The sequence below is a fragment of the Prionailurus viverrinus genome, chromosome D1 (genome assembly GCF_022837055.1).
Source record: "Prionailurus viverrinus isolate Anna chromosome D1, UM_Priviv_1.0, whole genome shotgun sequence".
In the NCBI taxonomy this organism is placed as follows: Eukaryota; Metazoa; Chordata; class Mammalia; order Carnivora; family Felidae; genus Prionailurus; species Prionailurus viverrinus.
Genome location: NC_062570.1, coordinates 67,200,913 through 67,217,198, shown reverse-complemented (window position 1 = coordinate 67,217,198; position 16,286 = coordinate 67,200,913). Strand labels below are relative to the sequence as shown.

At 41.1% G+C, this 16,286-nt stretch overlaps 2 protein-coding genes and 1 long non-coding RNA gene across 5 annotated transcripts in view; 1 reads left to right on the top strand and 2 right to left on the bottom strand.

Moving 5' to 3' along the window:
• The window catches only part of AMPD3 (adenosine monophosphate deaminase 3), a 60,283-nt gene extending 48,990 nt beyond the window's left edge, over nucleotides 1-11,293 (bottom strand). Inside the window, exon 1 of the mRNA XM_047877631.1 lies at nucleotides 11,234-11,293. Coding sequence (XP_047733587.1) covers nucleotides 11,234-11,264 — 31 coding nt within the window. The 5' untranslated portion in view covers nucleotides 11,265-11,293. The remainder of the gene's footprint in view (nucleotides 1-11,233) is intronic.
• Nucleotides 1-16,286, top strand: part of LOC125176359 (atherin-like) — a 128,737-nt gene that overhangs the window by 2,333 nt on the left and 110,118 nt on the right. The window lies entirely within an intron of this gene.
• LOC125176361 (uncharacterized) lies at nucleotides 5,844-7,438 on the bottom strand. Its single transcript, XR_007156232.1, has 2 exons — nucleotides 6,880-7,438; nucleotides 5,844-5,933 (listed from the first exon to the last, which is right to left on the bottom strand). It is a non-coding gene; the product is annotated as an uncharacterized LOC125176361 (long non-coding RNA).

Below are 16,286 nucleotides of genomic sequence, written 5' to 3'. Positions count from 1 at the left end.
TGCACCCCGCCAAAAAGATATCTCACAAAGATAAATAGACCCAAATAGAAAAATTCTTTGACTACACTTACTAAACCACAATTCTCTGTTTAAATCCCATCTACCAATTTCGCAAGTGTGAAATTCCACCAGAAGATTCTTCTTTCTCCATGAAGCCCACATTCTCTATGATGTTGTCATCAGTTATTTGTGTGAATATTTTTAAAAACTCTTCATCTGGAAGATTATAAAATGTATTTAAAGGTGTATTTCTTAATTTTGAAGACTACGGTTAGCACAGTCCATATACATGACAATGACATTTCATTTTGGCATTAAAATCACATGAAAATGGAAACAGTTCCAAACATCAGTTTTCAAAAGTCTTTCCCTTTAACATGGTTCTTTTAAAACACAATTATATTCATTGGGAAAATATCACCTTTATCTGAAGGGATACATTGTGTGTGTGTGTGTGTGTGTGTGTGTGTGTGTGTGTGTGAACGTGCACGTATGTATGCAGGCATCTGTGACAATCACAAGCCAGCACATCAGAGGTCAGCAAATTTGGAATACTTGTCCTTTTGTTAAACTCATCTTTAAGTTCCACAGCTTTTAAATTCTCTGCCTTGAGATAATCAGTAAACAAAGATTTCACAGTCTCATTCCACATTTCATTACAAAGTATTGTAAAGATTCTATTGTATTTTAAGACTTTTTTTCAAATCAGTCATACTATGGGCATCATATAGTGTTTTGTGCTCTTCTAACTTCAATTACAATAAAGAAATTATAATTTGTAAATGAATGATACAATTGATGAGTTTCACCCCTCCCTGCTCCCAACTCCCAGTTTTGTATTCCAGTCAGGGCAGGCATTCTATCAGTGGTTACTTTTACACATAAAAACTGCAGCATGTTATAAGCCATTCACATTGTAAACAATGTCTCTCCTTTGGGAGGTCACAAGAAGCATTTCTTTATGAATGCCATCGTTGAAAATTATGGCAAAGATGTAAAGGGAAACATGTCTGCAACTTGCATCCAACCATATAGCCAACCTCCAGACACCCCCAGCAGCATCAACCAGCCTCTTCTCCATGCTTTCGCCACCAGTGGCAGACATCCTGAGTCCTCTCCTCTCATCTGCCCCATGCTCCAGTCATTCAGACTTGAACATCCTGGAGAGCACTGGGATCAGAGCTGTGGGTTACCTCCAGCAGTGCTCTGACTCCTAATACCACTGGGTGTGGGTGTTATTTGAACATTTCTGGCAGCCCAGAAGTGTTTGGGATCTTTACTCCACCCTCCAACCCCACTAATGCTCTCCTCTGGGTGACACTGTACACATACATCCAAGATGGGTATGGCAGCCTCCAAATACCCAACTTCTCTTTCTCCTTTTATGGTCTCCGGGGCTATAGAAGCCAAAATCTTCCTCCCAGGAGACAATAAGAAAGGGGCTCTGCTTCTGAGTGCTTTAGCAGAACCTCATCAAATACATCTAGTTTTCAAACCAAAATGCCCTAGAGCCTTCTACTAATTGAGTGGACTGAAATCATGGCATATGGTCTGACAACAGGCAGAAATAGGTCTCTCGGAAGAGTACATGGTGGCTGGAATAAGATTGCCCAGGGCAGTGCTCCTGGCTCTGGACACGGAAGGGCATTGTGGCCCCTGCCGATGCTGTGGCATAATGGGAGGACACCTTCCCCCCCACCTGCCTCTCCAATTTGAGGTTCAAATCCTTCCCCCAGGAATTTATGTCTCAGGTCATCAATCAGCCCTCAGTAAGCTGGAGATGGGCAGTGGGCAGAAAAGTGCTCTTACAGTTAATAGCTGTTTCGTTCTTTCTGAAATGGGTTTTTAGAAAGGAGGGAGTTGACCCTGAGCAATTTGAAAATTAGTGTGAATTAGAGCTGGGACCTAGACCCACAGCATATGCACTTGGGGCCAGAAATGACGCTGTTGTGACAGGAAGCAGAGGGAGAGGGGAGAGCTGAGGAGTAGGACTGCATTGAGTCTTGGGGTGGCTAGAGACCTTGGGCTCAAAGCCCCTCAGTCATTCCTGTCTGCGTAGTGCAGGAGGGTCAGTGAGTATTTGAACCTTGGGCCAGCAGCATATGAGCACAGAACACTCTCTCTTTCAGTAGGCAGGAGGGTGACACTCCCCGGGACATGCCCGTGTGCTCATAGGCACATGGTCTCTGCAGTTAACTTGAAGTTTAGCAATTAGCAGTCCCCTTCCCCATGTAAGAATGGCCTGTTGTCTCTGCCTTCCCTCTAGGACTCTGCACAAGATTATTCTAGGCTATTTCTCCAGTTTACCACTAGCTCATTCCCATGTCTGTGTGTCTTTCATACTCTCCAAAACTCCACCATCAGCCATTACACCATTCTTGCAAGATTGTGCAGCTGGACTTGTACAATGGAAGTCACAGCCTCAGACAGCCTTGCTTATTCAACCCATTGTCTGAACTCCCCAAATCATCTGCCTTCAACTCCCTTCATATTTTACATTATAACTTGAAATTCAGATGTCAAATTCTAGCATGACTATGGCCCTCTAGAATTGGGAGGGGGGAGAAGGTGGTGGGTAGAGTAGAGCTCACAGAGAGGCTGTGATTTCCATCTCCCAGATATGCAACCCCATTGCATAGCACACACATACACACACACACACGTTCCCCTTAGGTCATACTCATTCCCAAGATACCTCCTGGCTGAAGCTTCTAGCATTCCTCCAACCCAGGTTGTCCTCTTCCTGATCCCTGTTAGTTCAGAACTGCCTGCCCAACCATTCAGTGAGTGATAGGGTTAAAGGCTGAGCCAGGAGCTAGAGTATATAGCTGTCCTATCCCTCAGTATCTGCTTCCCAGTTGAGTATTAGACTCCCAACTGTACCATCAACACCCAATCCATCCTCAGCTCAGTGGGTTCTACCAGGGACATCTGGAGAAATGGGAACAGCTTAAATTGTATCAGAGGGAAGCATAGGGATTTTTCCAGTTCCTGAATTCCTGTTATTTGAATGAGCCTAACTCTGATCTCACTAAGGATAATAACACCTCTGGGTGAGGGAGGATGACTCTGCATAAGAATTTGATTCGGAAAATCAATATTTTAAAAATTGTGATGGCTGCACAACATTGTGAACATAATTAATGCCACTGAATTTTATATGTAAAATGTGCATGTAAAATTGTATACGTTAAAATGGCAAGTATTATGTTCTATATGTTTTACTACAATAAAAAAATTGTTGAAAGAACAAAAAATATCAAAAATTGAATTTTTAAAAACCTGTTACTTCACAGCTCCACTGTTTCTTTGCATCATTAAGTGAGAACAGGGAAAATGGCTCTTTATCAACTATCCAAGTATCCATAAACCTTCAGGAAAAGTGGTTTAAGAGATGGTCTGAGGGACCAAAGAAAGAAAAGTCATGTTCCATGCTAGAAGGACCCAGGACAAAAAAGGAAGGGCAGTTCCCAGAAAAAAAAAAAAAAAAGAGGAAAGAGTACTCAAAGGTTACTATTACACAGAAGTTCCTCCCAGGAATCTTCAGAAATCTTGGAGAGAAGGCTGGATAAGCCCCAAACAGCTCAAGGTGGACAGAAGTTCCCATCACTCACGATTTTTCTAAAGACTGAGCCTTTGAGAAAGAGAAGTAAACCACTTGCATGTCAACTGTTCCCAAAAGGTAAGCCCCAGTCACTGGTCCATCTGCATATTTCATGTCTACATCACTTTCCAGATAATCCCCATTTGAGCCAATCAATTCCCATGACCTATGGCAAAGCTCAAATCCTTTCTAAATAAACATAGCCAAAGCTTGTGGCTTACCAATAATTTAGTATTCTCAAATTAATCGGAATTAGGTTCAGCTGAGGGTAAGGGTAACAGATTCCTAAACTAGCAATGAGATAAATAAAAGTTTCTTTCTTTCACTAAATAGCTCAGAGTTGGGAATTATGGACACTTCACAAATCCTTGGACTTCTTCCAGCCACCACCCTACCATTCCTCAAGTGTGGCCCTCATCCTTGTGGGAATTAACCATCCCCCTTCCTTTGCTAAGAGCCTATAGCTAGATCTTCAGCCATTACATACATGTTTCATGGAGCAATAAATGAGGAAAGATCATATGGTAATTCTATTTTTAGTTTTTGATCAACCTTCATACTGTTTTCCATAGTGGTGCATCATTTTGCATTCCCACAACAGTGCGCAAGGGTTTTAACTTCTCCACATCCCCACCAACCCTTATTGTCTTTTGTTTTCTTGAGACTAGCCATCCTGACATGTGTAAGTTGATATTGTGATTTTGATTTGTATTTCCCTGATGATTAGTGATGTTGAACATCTTCATACACCTGTTGACCTTTGACAACAATCCTACAATTAACTTGATTACAAGAGACCTAAACATTCTCTTCTTTGGAGAAATGTCTATTCAAGTCTTTAGCCCTTTGTAAAATCAGGTTATTAGGGTTTTGTGGGTTTTGGGGGTTTTTTTTTGCTATTGAGTTGTATTGCCATATGATCCAACAATCTCACTTCTGCATATTTATCCAAAATAATTGAAATCAGGATCTCAAGAGATATTGGCACTCCCATGTTCACTGCAGCAGTATTCATAATAGCCAACATGTGGGTAAAACCTAAATGCCCATTGGTGAATGAATGGATAAAGAAGATGTGAAATATATATAGCATGGAATGTTATTCAGCCTTTAAAATGAAGGAAATTCTGCAATATGTGGCAAAATGAATGAATCTTAGGGAATTATGCTAAGTAAAATAAGCCAGTCACAGAAGGACAAATGCTTCATAATTCCACTTATAAGAGTTATCTAAAATAGTCAAACTCATAGAAGCAAAGAATATAATGGTGGTTGCCAGGGGCTGGGGGAGGAGGAAATGGGCAGTTGCTAATCAACATGTATAAAATTTCAGTTATGCATGATAGAAGAACTCTAGAGATCTTGCTGTTCAACATGATGTCTATAGATAACAATACTGTGGTATAGACTTAAAAATCTGTTAAGACAGTAGATCTCATGTTGAATGTTCTGAATGGAAGGAAGGAAGAAGGAAGGAAGGAAGGAAGGAAGGAAGGAAGGAAGGAAGAAGGAAGGAAGGAAGGAAGGAAGGAAGGAAAGAAGGAAATGGAAGGAATGAAAACTAAAAGTCAGAGGGTATGTAGCAAATATCTTTTAATGAAGCCACCATATCACACTTCCACTTATCCCCCATTGACCACACTGAGCAACCCTGTAGCATCACTGACCAATGACATTGGTATTTCTTTTCTCATATATAACTCTGCCAAGGCATAGCCTTCCTTTCCAAATACAACTGCCATTGATTTTCATGCTTAACTTGATTATAACAGGCTTAAAACCTCACATCAAAGAAAGCAGAGAAAAATATCAACACAGCACAGTTAGATATCCTCACCACCTCAGAACTTCTCCAGATCAATCTCCGTGCACCATGATATTTGCATAGTTGTAGGAGTCACTCCAAGATCCAAGACCTCTGAGTTAAATGAGATCCTTTTGGCAATTTGGGGGGAATCAAAGGAGTTATTTTTCTCTCATGCTATGAGGGCAGGATTCTACCTGATTAAAGTCTTCACTCCCCTTCCTTATCAAGAATTGATGTCAGCAGTTACCATGCTGGTGTTTCATGCTCCCACTCCACTAGTGTGGTGTCAGAAGAATGTCTTTACACAGAGAAATGCAGGAAATATAGGTCCAAGGTTACCAGAATTATATTATGCTTCACTTCCTCTTCCTTGGGAAGCCAGTCTTAACATGGTGTGCTTTAAAAGTTCTTCAGGCAGTCACCTATGAAATACCTGTTGAGCATCTGGCAGGTGTCAGGCACTGGGTTTTAGAGAAACAATGGTGATCAGAACACAGCCCTTGCCTTCATGGAGGTTATCAGCTAAGAAGCAAGACAGGACATTGATCAAATGACCACATGAAAGCACGACTTACATGCTTATACTATCTGTGAAGGAACAGTACAAGAGTTGTATCAGAGCATAACAAGAAAACCTGACCTTCTTCCAGGTATGAGGAAGGAGAAGAAGTTTCCAGACATTGGAAACAGCATGTGCAAAGGCCCTAGAGAATTTAGGAGAACAACCTAAGCCATTTCCCCTCCACTTTATTTCTGTCCTGTATTCATGATTGCACATTCTAAATTTACACAGTAAAAACTCAATTTCCAATGTCTATAAATTCCTTAGTTTACTAAGGGAAGTACCACATGACCTGGGTAAATAAAACCAGATTTAGTGTTCTAGGGTGGTGTTTTGTTTAATCAACTTTCCTAACCCCTGTCACTTTTCCAGTATTTATTAAATTTATAACAAACCTGTTATAAAATTCCTCATGCTCACCCTCCCCAACTCTTTGTGTTTTCTGAATAATTCCAGTACTGCCTCTCAAACATTCCTTCCATGTGAGTATATTCTGAAAGTCAGTGGATAAGAATGTCCTCCCTATGCTATTTTGTAAGCATATTCATTTCTTCCACCAAATTTGTAGAGGGGCTCACTGGTGTTAGACCCTGTGCAGGCACTCCGACCAGGTATGCACCCTACTCCTTCCTCATGGGCTCAAAACTTAATACTTATCCTCCCTGAGTCTGCCCTCCTGATTCTGCTCCACAGAGCAAGTGGAATTAGATCTGGGTGATTCATGGTCCTGGGCTATGGTCTTTATTTACCCTTTCTGCTTCCTAGTAGAGCCACCCCACCCTGCATGGAATCAGATCTATCTAATCTCTATCCATCCCAACATTTCAGGCCTAAATGCATGGCCAGATTCCATTCCCACCAGGGACCTCTGAAGTAGGACGATGAAATCACAATCTCTGTCCTTACCTGTTGTGCCTTCCTCACACACCTCCCTTCAGGGATCCACCATTTAAACCTCATCCTCTATCTCCAGAGCCGGTTGCTGAGAGCCAGGGTCCCAGGGGGCTTCCCCAGAGCCATCAACAGAATAGCACTGTGTTGGTAATGTCCTAGCAGCAAACGGATGGTATATTCATATCGAGATAATTGATATAACAGATAATTTAATAGAAGGGCAATTTATGAAGATATGAGGTGTATGAAGATATGAGGATTTGTACAACATTCAAGGACTCATAACATCAAGGTGTTATCTTCCTGGGCCTGAAAGGGCAAGTTGAAAGAGCAGCAGCACTATTTACATGGCAGGCTTCCAATAAAGCCAGACTCTCGGTGTTCTTAATTGTCTCATTACAAGGTCAACTTCTTTAGTCCTGCCAGTCCTCTTCCTCACAGCCTTATCTATGTATGCAGACCCCTCACTAAGCCCCTATGTAGGGGTTACTCTTCAGCATAGGGTTTTCCTGTCTCTAACCTGGCCTGAAGGCCTTCCTATGAACCTGATGGCTGCAGACACCTGGCTGAGCCCACCTGCCCCTGTAGGCTCTGCTCTGAAACCCAAGGATCTGGAAACAGTGCTGAGTTACAGTTTGGCCCTCTGACCTCTCTTGCATTTTGGTTAGCTGGTGACTGGTACTCGATCAGGCTAACACTGAAGTCATGGCCAGTTCTTATGGCAACTCTTTAGACCCTCCTTTTCCAGACAAACATAGTTTGGTTCAGCTGCCCGGTTCAGTTACTCAGGCAACTGTGTCCAATCTGTTTCCAGGGTTATCCACCATTGGGGAAGAGGGAGGGAAGATCTTTCCACCATCCCTTCCCTGTCCTCTGTGGGCCACTGTTGCAGAGAACACAAAGGAAGATGGCTTGATACTCCCACAGAAATTTCAGTGAACTTGCCATGCTTTTACCCCCTTTCCATTATAGCCCCTCCCTCTGAGGTGGGGCCAGGACGATGTGAACCACATTCACAGGCTGGACCCTTTCCCATAGGTTCCTACATCCTTCTGCCAACAGACTGCTGCCTGCCCCACTCCCTACAACTGCTCCAGACACACCCAGATGCATCTAAATCTGGCAGTCCTGGTTCTCAGGACACCAGGCTGTCCCACCAGAACCATGGCTCTGTTACAGTTTGGTTAAGTGACAGGTTTGTCCAAGCAGTGACTCCGCAGATTTTCTGAATATCCTCCTTTCTGTTCAGCTGTCAGTGCCGAAGTCATGCAGCCCGATTTGTTCAATGTTTTCTGTCTGGTGCTTGGGATTTCAGGAATTTGCGTGTCCTTCTTATACCCCTTAGGACTGATCATTGAGTTTTTAAAGAGGAAAAAAAATGTGAATGTACAATAATGTTTACCAAGATCACATATGAATATAGTAAATACTCATGATAGAAAATTAAGTCATAAAAAAGGAGGGTGCAGAGCAGGATTTCAACTATGTGAAAAATAAAACAAATGAAATAAAAGAAGCAAAAATGTGGACATATAAAGAAAGTAGTAAGAAGACTTTTTAAAATACAACTCTATGTCCTGGGGGAAAATCTTCTCCACTCAGAGTCCCTACTCTGAACATCCATCAGGCTGCCCACAGCCACCTCTCTGCCACAGACCTCTGGATGTGCTCTGATCAGTAGAAAAGACACTATGACCAGGAATTTTGTTTTATCCAAAGTAAGGAAAAGCTGTATGTAGAAGTTGGAGAGTTTGGGGTGCTCTGGAATAAAAGGTATGTGAAGAAGAGAGAATATGAACCAGGAGAGAAGAGTCCAAACAGAGAAGAGAACCACAAATCTTGGCAATAGGGCAACGCCAGACTGCAAAGACAATGAAAAATTCCCTATGGGAGGGAGGGGAAGGCATATTACATGTAATGTTGTTTCTGATTGTCTTCTGTGCTGTAATACCCCTTCACAATCTCCCCACATCTTCAGTGAAAATGTTTTATAACAATAATCTCATAATATTGATATTTGGGAGTATAAAAGAATAGAGATCATAGCAAATTGTCATGCAAACCAACACAGGAACTGATATAAGACAAGTCCTCCTGTATCAGACAAGATAGGCTAGGCTATAGCAAACATATACAAAACAAACAAATAAACAAACCATATAGAAAACCCAGTAGCTAAACACATCAGAGCTAGGCTTCTTGCTTATATCACAAGCCAATGCAGGCCAGGTAGCTCTCCTGCATGGCTTTCCTCCAAACAATGACTCAGAGATTCAGGCAGGTTCAATCCTACATTTCCACCATTAGGAGTCTCTCACTACTTGATGTGTGGGAGAAGGGAGGTGGTGTGGCCAGAAACACTACTAAAGCAGTACCTAGAAGAAAAGATATACCTTTACATTTTTATATTAAAAAATAAGAAAGGTTGAAAAACAATGATCTAAGATTCCAACTCAAAAGCTAGAAAAAGAACAGCAAATTAACGCCCCCCTCCCCAAAAAGGAGAACAGAGGCAAAAAGATAGGAGCAGAAATCATTTTTTTTTAAATACACGCAACAGTAAATCAACAGTCAAAATCTTAATCTTTAACAGATTAATATAATTAATAACCCCCTAGCAAAAAAAAAATCTAGAGGGGGGGAAAAAAGAGGCAAAGAGAGAACACAGATACCAAAATCAAATATTTAAAATGGGATATCATGGGGCATCTGTGTGGCTCAGTTGGTTAAGCATCCAACTTTGGATCAGGTCATGATCTCACTGTTTTGTGGGTTCAAGCCCCGCATCAGGCTCTCTACTGTCAGCACAGAGCCTGCTTCAGATCCTCTGCCCCCACTCTGTCCCCCCCACTCACACTCCTTTGCTCACTCTCTCTCTCAAAAAATAAATATTAAAAAAAATTAGCAGTAAAATGGGATATCACTATGGATCTTCTATACATTAATAGGATAATGAGAGGATATAATAAACAACTTATGTAAACAAATTGGCACTCTCTGTGCCCACATTTATGCCAATAAATTGGAAGATTAAAGTGAAATATACAGGTTCCCTAGAATACAATTTACCAAAAGAAGAAATTTTAAAATACCAATACCAATATCAAAGAAAGTGAATCTGAAATTAAAACTCTTCCCACAGAGAAAACTACAGACCAAAATAGCTTCACAAAAATTTAAAGTACAAATAATGCTGATCTAAATAAGTGCATCCAGAGAATAGAGGAAGAGAAACATCCAAACTCATTTTTATAAAGCTTGCAAAACTTGATACCTTGATATTGGAAAGACATTAAGAAGAGAAAATTACTGACCAACACTGCAAGCTGGGAAATTTAGAGGAGTCCATGGTGGGGCGCCTGGGTGACTCAGTCAGCTAAGCATCCGACTTCGGCTCAGGTCATGATCTCATGGTTTGTGAGTCTGAGCCCCACGTTGGGCTCTGTGCTGACAGCTCGGAGCCTGGAGCCTGCTTCAGATTCTGTCTGTCTGTCTGTCTGTCTGTCTCTCTCTCTCTCTCTCTCTGCCCTTCTCCTGCTCCCACTCTACCCCCCTCTCTCAAAAAAATAAACATTAAAAAAAAATTTTAGAGGAGTCCATGGTGAGCCCATATGGTGAGCAGTAACAATCTCCACCAAAGTATACTCTTCTGGTCATTAAACACTTGTTTGTTCCCTCTTCCCACAAGAAAATGCCTTCAACTGATCCTCAAGGAAGACAATGCAAAGTCCAATCTACCATTGCATTGGTGAAATCCCTGAAATCCCAACCACCGGACAGAAAACATTGAACAAATCGGGCTGCATGACTTCGGCACTGACAGCTGAACAGAAAGGAGGATATTCAGAAAATCTGCGGAGTCACTGCTTGGACAAACCTGTCACTTAACCAAACTGTAACAGAGCCATGGTTCTGGTGGGACAGCCTGGTGTCCTGAGAACCAGGACTGCCAGATTTAGATGCATCTGGGTGTGTCTGGAGCAGTTGTAGGGAGTGGGGCAGGCAGCAGTCTGTTGGCAGAAGGATGTAGGAACCTATGGGAAAGGGTCCAGCCTGTGAATGTGGTTCAATCTACCATTGTATTGCATAGTCCTCTCCATCAAGAACAGATAAAACTTCTCTTAGACTTGAAGACCTGTGAACTAAAAAAGCAAGTTGTCCATCTCATGCCCATGCCAACCTACAAATGTGCAAAGTGGATCAGGCAAAAGATAACTTCAGTAAACAAATAAGCACACCCCTTCAGAAAGGCAAGACTGAGAGACCCCCCCGTAGTCACCGTTCCACAGATACACTGATATTACAATGCTGAAATACCAATGCTTTGACATCAGGGTTGCCTAGCCTGGAGCAGCGACTCTCTCACCATTATTATCCTTTGTGATCCTCTGCATCATCCTCTGGAGGGCTTCTTTCTGGACCCTTATTCTCCTTGGCTACATATAAAGAGGGAGCTGGGGAGACTGCTCTTCCTAGGGGCAATGCAACTTCCTGCCAGAGGTTGTTTTATGGCTTAACTAACGAACTTAGGCTTTTTACACAAGCTTGTGGTTTCTTTGACAATACGGTTTCCTCAAAACATTGGTAAACTCTAATCTATTGGCACCCAGACTGTTTCATTTGCCAGTATTCCTACTCAGTGTTCTTTTGTAAGACAGTCTTCGAATTTTCTTGTAAGATACAGTCTTACAATTGCTTTTGTAAGACATAATCTTCTGCCTCCTTGCCCCCATGCTCTCTCTTTCAATGTGATAGTGATTTCCTTGAAGCTGACTGGAACAAAAGAACACACATTTAATCAGATATTTTCCATGATTCACTATAATCAACTGCAACATCTTGAGCATTTGTCACGCAGTGTTTTAAATTTCCATCTCTTACTGTTTAGGAGCTAGAAGCAGTCAGCTTTTCTAAGTCTGCTGGCCTCAGTATTCCAGGCTTTTGTCTATACCATTTAATTTCTACTGACAAAACAACCAAATATATTCTTTTTTAAATTTTATTCTTTTAATCTATTTTCAAGTTAGTTAACATATAGTGCACTCTTGGCTTCAGTAGAACCCAGTGATTCATCTCTTACATATGATACGCAGTGCTCATCCCTCCTTAATGCCCATCATCCATTTAACCTACCCTCCCCCCAAGCACCCCCTTCCAAAAACCCTCAGTTTGTTCTCTGTATTTAAGAGTCTTTTATGGTTTGTCTCCCTCTCTGTTTTTATCTTATTTTTCCTCCTATTCCCCTATGTTCATCTGTTGGGTTTCTCAAACTCCACATGCGAGTGAAATCATATGGTGTCTGTCTTTCTCTGATTGGCTCATTTCAGTTAGCATAATACCCTCCAGTTCATCCACGTTGTTGCAAATGGAAAGATTTCATTCTTTTTCATCACCAAGTAGTATTCCATTGTATGTATATACCACATCTTCTTAATCCATTCATCAGTTGATGGATATTTGAGCTCTCTGTATAATTTGGCTATTGTTTATAGCACTGCTATAAACATTGGGGTTCATGTGCCCCTTTGAATCAGCATTTTTTGGATACTTTGGATAAATTCCTAGTAGTGCAATTGCTGGGTTGTAGGGTAGCTCTATTTTTAATTTTTTGAAGAACCTCCACCATACTGTTTTCTAGAGTGGCTGCACCAGTTTGCATTCCTACCAACAGTGCAAAAGGGTTCCCCTTTCTCCACATCCTCGCCAACATCTGTTGTTTGCTAAGTTGTTAATATTAGCCATTCTGACAGGTGTGAGGTAGTATCTCATTGTCGTTTTGATTTGTATTTCCCTGATGATGAGTGATGTTGAGCATCTTTTCATGTGTTTGTTTGTTTGTCATATGGATGTCTTCTTTGGAAAAGTGTCTATTCATGTCTTCTGCCCATTTCTTCACTGGATTATTTGGTTTTTGGGTGTTGAGTTTGGTAAGTTCTCTATAGCTTTTGGATACTAACCCTTTATCCGATGTCATTTGCAAATATCTTCTCCCATTCCATCAGTTGCCTTTTAGTTTTGTTCATTGTTTCCTTTGCTGTACAGAAGCTTTTTATCTTTATGAGGTCCCAGTAGTTCATTTTTGTTTTTGTTTCCCTTGCCTCCACTTGACGTGGAGACACATCAAGTAAGAAGTTGCTGCAACTGAGGTCAAAGAGGTTGCTGCCTGTTTTCTCCTCTAGGATTTTGATGGTTTCCTGTCCCACATTTAGGTCTTTCATCCATTTTGAATTCATTTTTGTGTATGGTATAAGAAAGTGGTCCAGTTTATTTCTGCTGCATGTTGCTGTCCAGTTCTCCCAGCACCATTTGCTAAAGAGACTGTCTTTTTTCCATTGAATACTCCTTCCTGCTTTGTCAAAGCTTATTTGGCCATACAGTTGTGGGTCCATTTCTGGGTTCTCTATTCTATTACACTGATCTATGTGTCTGCTTTTGTGCCAATACCATACTGTCTTGATGATTACAGTTTTGTAATACAGGTTAAAGCCCAGAATTGTGATGCTTCCAGCTTTGATTTTCTTTTTCAACATTACTTTGGCTATTCAGGGTCTTTTGTGGTTCCATACAAATTTTAGGATTGTTTGTTCTAGTTCTGTGAAGAATGCTGGTGTTATTTTGATAAGGATTTTATTGAATGTGTAGACTGTTTTGGGTAGTATTGACATTTTAACAATATTTCGTCTTCCAATCCATGAGAATGGAATGTTTTTCCATTTCTTTGTGTCTTCGATTTCTTTCACAAGCTTTCTATAGTTTTCAGTGTACAGATCTTTTACCCCCTGGGTAGGTTATTCCTAGGTATTTTATGGGTTTTGGTGCAATTGTAAATGAATAGATTACTTGGTATCTTTTTCTGTTGCTTCATTATTGGTGTATAGAAATGCAACCGATTTCTGTACATTGATTTTATACCCTGAGATTTTGCTGAATTCATGTATGAGTTCTAGAAGGTTTTTGGTGGAGTCTTTCAGGTTTTCCATGTAGAGTATCATGTCATCTGAGAAAAGTAAGAGTTTGTCTTCTTTGCCAATTTGGATGTCATTTATTTCATTTTGTCCATTTCATTTTGTTTATTTCATTTTGCTGAAGCTAGGACTTCCAATACTATGGCGAACAACAGTGGTGAGAGTGAACATCTCTTTTGTGTTCCTGATCTTAAGGGAAAAGTTCTCAGTTTTTCTCCATTGAGAATATTAGCTGTGGGCCTTTCATATATGGCTTTTATGATGCTAAGATATGTTTCTTCTGTCCCGACTTCTTTGAGGGTTTTTATTAAGAAAGGATGTTGTATAATGTCAAATGCTTTTTCTGCATCAATTGACAGGAACATATGGCTCTTTTCCTTTCTTCTATTAATGTGGTGTACCACATTGATTGATTGATTTGCAAATATTGACCAGCCCTGCAGCCCAGGAATGAATCCCACTTGATCATGGTGAATAATTTTTTAATGACTATTGAATTCGATTTGCTAGTATCTTGTTGAGAATTTTTGCATCATGTTCATCAGGAATATTGGCCTGTAATTCTCCTTTTTAGTGGGATCTTTGTCTGGTTTTGGAATCAAGGTAATTCTGCCTTAATATAATTGATTTGGAATCTTTCCTTCCATTTCTCTTTTTTGGAACAGTTTGAGAAGAATAGGTATTAACTCTGCTTTAAATGTCTGGTAGACATTCCATTTCTTTGCTGGTTATGGGTCTGTTCAAATTTTCTATTTTTTCCTGTTTGAGTTTTGGTAGTGTGTGAGGGTCTAGGAATTTGTCCATTTCTTCCAGATTGTCCAGTTTGTTGGCATATGATATTTTCATAGTATTCTCTAATAATTATTTGTATTTCTGTGGTGTTGGTTGTGATCTCTCCTCTTTCATTTGTGATTTTATCTATTTGGGTCCTCTCTCTTTTCTCTTTGAGAAGTCTGGCTAGGGGGTTATCAATTTTGTAAACCAGCTCTTAGATTCATTGATTTGTTCTACTGTTGTTGTTGCGGGTTTTTTTCTTTTTTTGGATTCTATATTGTTTATTTCTGCTCTAATCTTTATTATTTCTATTCTTCTGTTGGCTTTGGGTTTTCTTCACTGCTGCCTTTCTATTTCCTTTAAGTGTGAAGTTAGGTTGTATATTTGGGACTTTTCTTGCTTCTTAAGATAGGCCTGAATTACAATGTATTTTCCTGTTAGTACTGCCTTTGCTGCATCCCAAAGGGTTTGGACTATCATGGTTTCATTTTCATTTGCTTCCATATATTTTTTAATATCTTCTTTAATTTCCTGGTTAACCCATTCATTCTTTAGTAGGATGTTCTTTAGCCTCCATGTATTTGGGAGCTTTCCAAATTTTTTCTTGTATTTGATTTCAAGTTTCATAGTGTTGTGATTCTGAAAATATGCATGGTATGATCTCAATCCTTTTATATTTGTTATTCTAAAAGAAAAAGAAAAAAAAAAGAAGAGAGTGGTGAGACACAGAGAACAGAAGAACAAATAGGAAAAACTGGCAGACAGATAGACAAACAGACTAACAGACAAAAACAACAGTGCCTGAGACCCATGGCTGTGCTGGTTTGGAGGAGAGGCCATCTGGTTCGTTCACTGTCAATCTCACTCCTGTAGATAAGCAGTTGCCAGGGGCACAGGGCAGGGTTTGTTGTAAGCGAGTCCTGCCTCCACTAGGGACCACTGTTCTGTTCCCTGAAACCCCACCTTGTTCGTGTTGGAGGGGGAAAATCGCAACACTTCAATCTCTCCTCCCCCAACCAGTGTCTCAAACCACTGTTAGGCAGCCCTCACAGAGTAGCACGGGCAGGCTGGCTTGGACTGCTCCACAGTCTCTGGCGCCTCCTAGGCACTGGGCTGAGATTCAAAACCCAATATCTTAAAGGATCCCACACCCTGGGGACCTGGTTCTGGAAAAGGGACACTCCGCCCAGGTGATAAAAGGCCTTGAGCTGGCACCTGCAGGGTCTTTTGTCCTTGGGGTGGGGCAATACACCTTCTTCCTACAGTACTCAAGGGAGGGGACTGTTCTCTCCCAGTGCATCCCTGAGATTGCTACATCCACCCTAAGGCTGGCTCCCCTACCCACCAGGTGCTGCGTACCCAGAAGCAGCTCTGGTCAGAGAAAGTCACGCACTTTTGAAAACCTGGAGTTTCAGCACCTAAGGCTGTTTGCAAGATAGAAATTGGCACTCTCCATATTTCTCATTCCCCAGCCCATTGTCAGGAGAGGTTTTCCTCTTGTGCTAACTCAATACCGCAATCTCACAGCCCCTCTTTCTCTCCCTTTTGTCTCTCCACAGAAGGGGTTCCTTCCCCTCTATGCCTACACCTTTTTATCTCCCCCAACTGGCATACACACACCTTGATCCTACCAAGCTGTCTCCCTCCACCCGTGGAGATCCTTGTGCCACTCCGCACATT